The 3,033-nt window shown below is 37.0% G+C and overlaps 1 protein-coding gene across 1 annotated transcript in view; it reads right to left on the bottom strand.

Moving 5' to 3' along the window:
- Nucleotides 1-524, bottom strand: part of LOC110028686 — a 5,343-nt gene extending 4,819 nt beyond the window's left edge. Inside the window, exon 1 of the mRNA XM_020730633.1 lies at nt 77-524. Coding sequence (XP_020586292.1) covers nt 77-490 — 414 coding nt within the window. The 5' untranslated portion in view covers nt 491-524. The remainder of the gene's footprint in view (nt 1-76) is intronic.
- Between the last annotated feature and the right edge of the window lie 2,509 nt (nt 525-3,033).

Genomic DNA, 3,033 nt, shown 5'->3' with positions numbered 1-3,033 from the left:
GGAAATTTTTTTCCATGTTAGCCACGTCTTCTAACTTCTCGCCATTTCTTTTTAGTTGATTGGAAATGGTAATTACTCTAGAAAAGTAATCGGAGACCAACTCGCCTTCTTTCATATGCAAAACATCAAATTGACTTCTTAAAGTTTGAAGTCGTACCTTTTTAACCTTCTCTTCTCCCTTATATGAAACCTCGAGCTTCTTCCATGCTAGTTTGGCCGAAGTAGCACTTGAGATCTTCTCAAAACCATCTTCATCTAAAGCTTGATAGATGAGGAAGAGAGCCTTCTTGTCTCTCTTTCGCAAGTCTCGTAAGCTATCCTTTTGTGTTGTGGATAGAACAGACTCATCACTTGGCTCATCGTAGCCTTTCTCAACAACCTCCCAAACGTCATGCGCTCCAAGGAGTGCCTTCATCTTGATACTCCAATTGTCGTAGATGCTTTCCTTAAGCATCGAGACTTGGAACGAAACCATGCCACCGTTTGTCATTTCTCTGTAACGGAACCTGGCTCTGATACCACTTTGTTGGAATGAAGAAACTTTTAGGAAATGACAAAGGCTAAAAACACAACTTATGGAAGAAGCTTCACTCTTATTTATCACCTTTACTTGGCTTGATACAAACTCAAAGACTCCACCCCTATTTATACTAGTGACACCTCCTAAATTAATGGCTAAGATTGTGCCACCACAATTACAATCCAATGGTTACAAATAATTCCACACCTACCACACAATAATTCAACACCTACCACACCTACCACACCTACTACACAATAATTTCATACCTACCACATATTCTAGAATAAGCTTATAGAAATTAAGCTTTATTTAAACAACTAAAACCAAGTTTATATTTCAACAGAACTTTCCTCTAGAAGAAGACGTCGAGACGAAAATCCTTCTCGGGGTGCTACCGCGGAAATGTATTGCTTGATGCGGTGGGGGGAGAGCGGCACAGGTGGAAATACCTAAGAAGCGGGCAGCGGGTTAGACCCCGCGGCCGGCTTTCTTAAGAAGCTTTTTTACATCGCTGCCCCTCTCTTGCCTAACCTCTGCAAAAATTTCCTTCGAATTATTTTCTCTTCTTTGTCGACAGTGCCCCTCCCTGGCCTTCTGCCTCCTCTTCCGCCTCTTCTATGGCTGCCCGGATACTCTTCCCCTCTTTCTCCTCTTCTGTTCATGGCTGGTATGCTTTGCTTCTCTTCTCCTTTCTTCTGTTCGCGCCTGGTTTAGTGGCTTTTGTATGTAGTAATGCTATTGGTGGCAAAATCTTTGGTTTGCCAATTCGTAAAAAAATAAAGGATTTTCAGTGGGTTGCTATTGATAGCTCCTTAAATTTCTCTCTTTCTGTATCCACTAATTTAACAACTTCACACGGTTGAAGTATTATCTGAAAGCATACCTTTCATAAATATAGGATTTGCAATTTCAGCTCTCCGTCTGTGATTGTGCGATGATTAAATTTTACTTCTATGAATTCCATGAACCTTTGTTGCATCTCCCATGCATGATTGGATGAAGAAGGGTGGTTGATTTGTAAATAGAAAGTTCCAAGTGGATATAAACTTGCAACAGAAAGGGTTTCCGTTATTCAAAAACCATTTTTATTCATGTTATTGTTTCCATGATTTTATGGTTTTTGGCTTTGCATTGGTTCGAACAATTTCTTATTTGAAGCATGCATTACGTTGGATTGTTTTAATTATTCAAAAATTTGGTTATAGCTTCATGTCGAGCAAAAAATGTGAGGAATTTTCAGAACAGCTTTCATTGTTGCTCTGGTTATAATGGTAATTACATTTTCGGTACTCACTATTAAGTGAGTTGCGTATCTGAGCTTCTTTTATATTTTAAAATAAATTTTTGCTTCTACACTATCAAACATGAGGTTGTCATAATTCTGTTTTAATAAACTTTACTATGAAGGGGCAGAATGGTCATTTTTCGAGAAACAGATACCCCACAGCAGTTTTCACACAGCTGCAACAAACAGATGGTCAGCTTCCCCGCAGCAGCTTCCTTGGGCAGCGCAACTACAGCTGAAAAGCTGAGAAGCTGCAGGTGCACCAAACAAACCCCTAGTTGAATATTTTTCATTCTTACTTCAGTTTTTTGCCAACTTTGCGGGGGGATAAGTTGGCTAGTTAATTTGAATATCAACTATGTTAATTTTTGAATTTATTTATCCAAACTAGTTAAATAATAGAAAACCCTTCCGCATCCCATTCGAACTCTTAAAATCCCCGATTGAGAAAAAAATGCATTTACATACATTTGAATATCATTTAACTTTTATGTATTTACATCTCTAATATCTAAATTCAAATTATTATAACAAGCAAAATTATTCACATCCCATAAAAATATTATTATTATTAACTCAAAAAAACCGAAACATGCCTTTTGAAGCATAGTTAGAGTGATATAGATGAAAAAATTGAGGTTTATATGTTAGATACGTAAATACATAGAATTTGTATTGTATGTATTCAAATCTTGCAAAAAAAAAAAAAAAAAAAGAAGAACCAAAATTTAACACCTAAAAATGTAATCATAAACTCGTAATAAAATAATTCATCAAACAATTTGCTTAGAAACAACTTAATATAACAGATAAAAAGAATAGACATAGTTGACCGAAGATTGAAGCTACAACAATATTACTTATGCAAGTGCACAAAACAAATCGGCTAATCTACCAGAAAAACACCGATTAACTAGCAGCTAGCAATTATTGTAACAATCGCAATAGAAGGTGTGGTCGTTGCAATCCCCACTATTGTAGCCCGATCTAACACAGAGATCGTTGCATTCAGCTTTTGGAAGGTCCATATTCAAGCAACTTTCAACCGCTAGCACAGGACAAAGCTTCCCAGTTTCCACTACCGGTAGCATCTCGCCTGCACATTCATACACAATCATATCCTTGCATGCAGATGATAAGAGATTAAGTGAAATAAAATGAAAAAATTTACCGGAAGAAGAGAGGAGAAAAACGAGGAAAATACACCAAAGGAATTCCTTCTTTA

The sequence above is a fragment of the Phalaenopsis equestris genome, unplaced genomic scaffold, assembly GCF_001263595.1.
Source record: "Phalaenopsis equestris unplaced genomic scaffold, ASM126359v1 Scaffold000522, whole genome shotgun sequence".
Taxonomy (NCBI): domain Eukaryota; kingdom Viridiplantae; phylum Streptophyta; class Magnoliopsida; order Asparagales; family Orchidaceae; genus Phalaenopsis; species Phalaenopsis equestris.
This window is presented reverse-complemented; position numbering and strand designations above follow the sequence as displayed.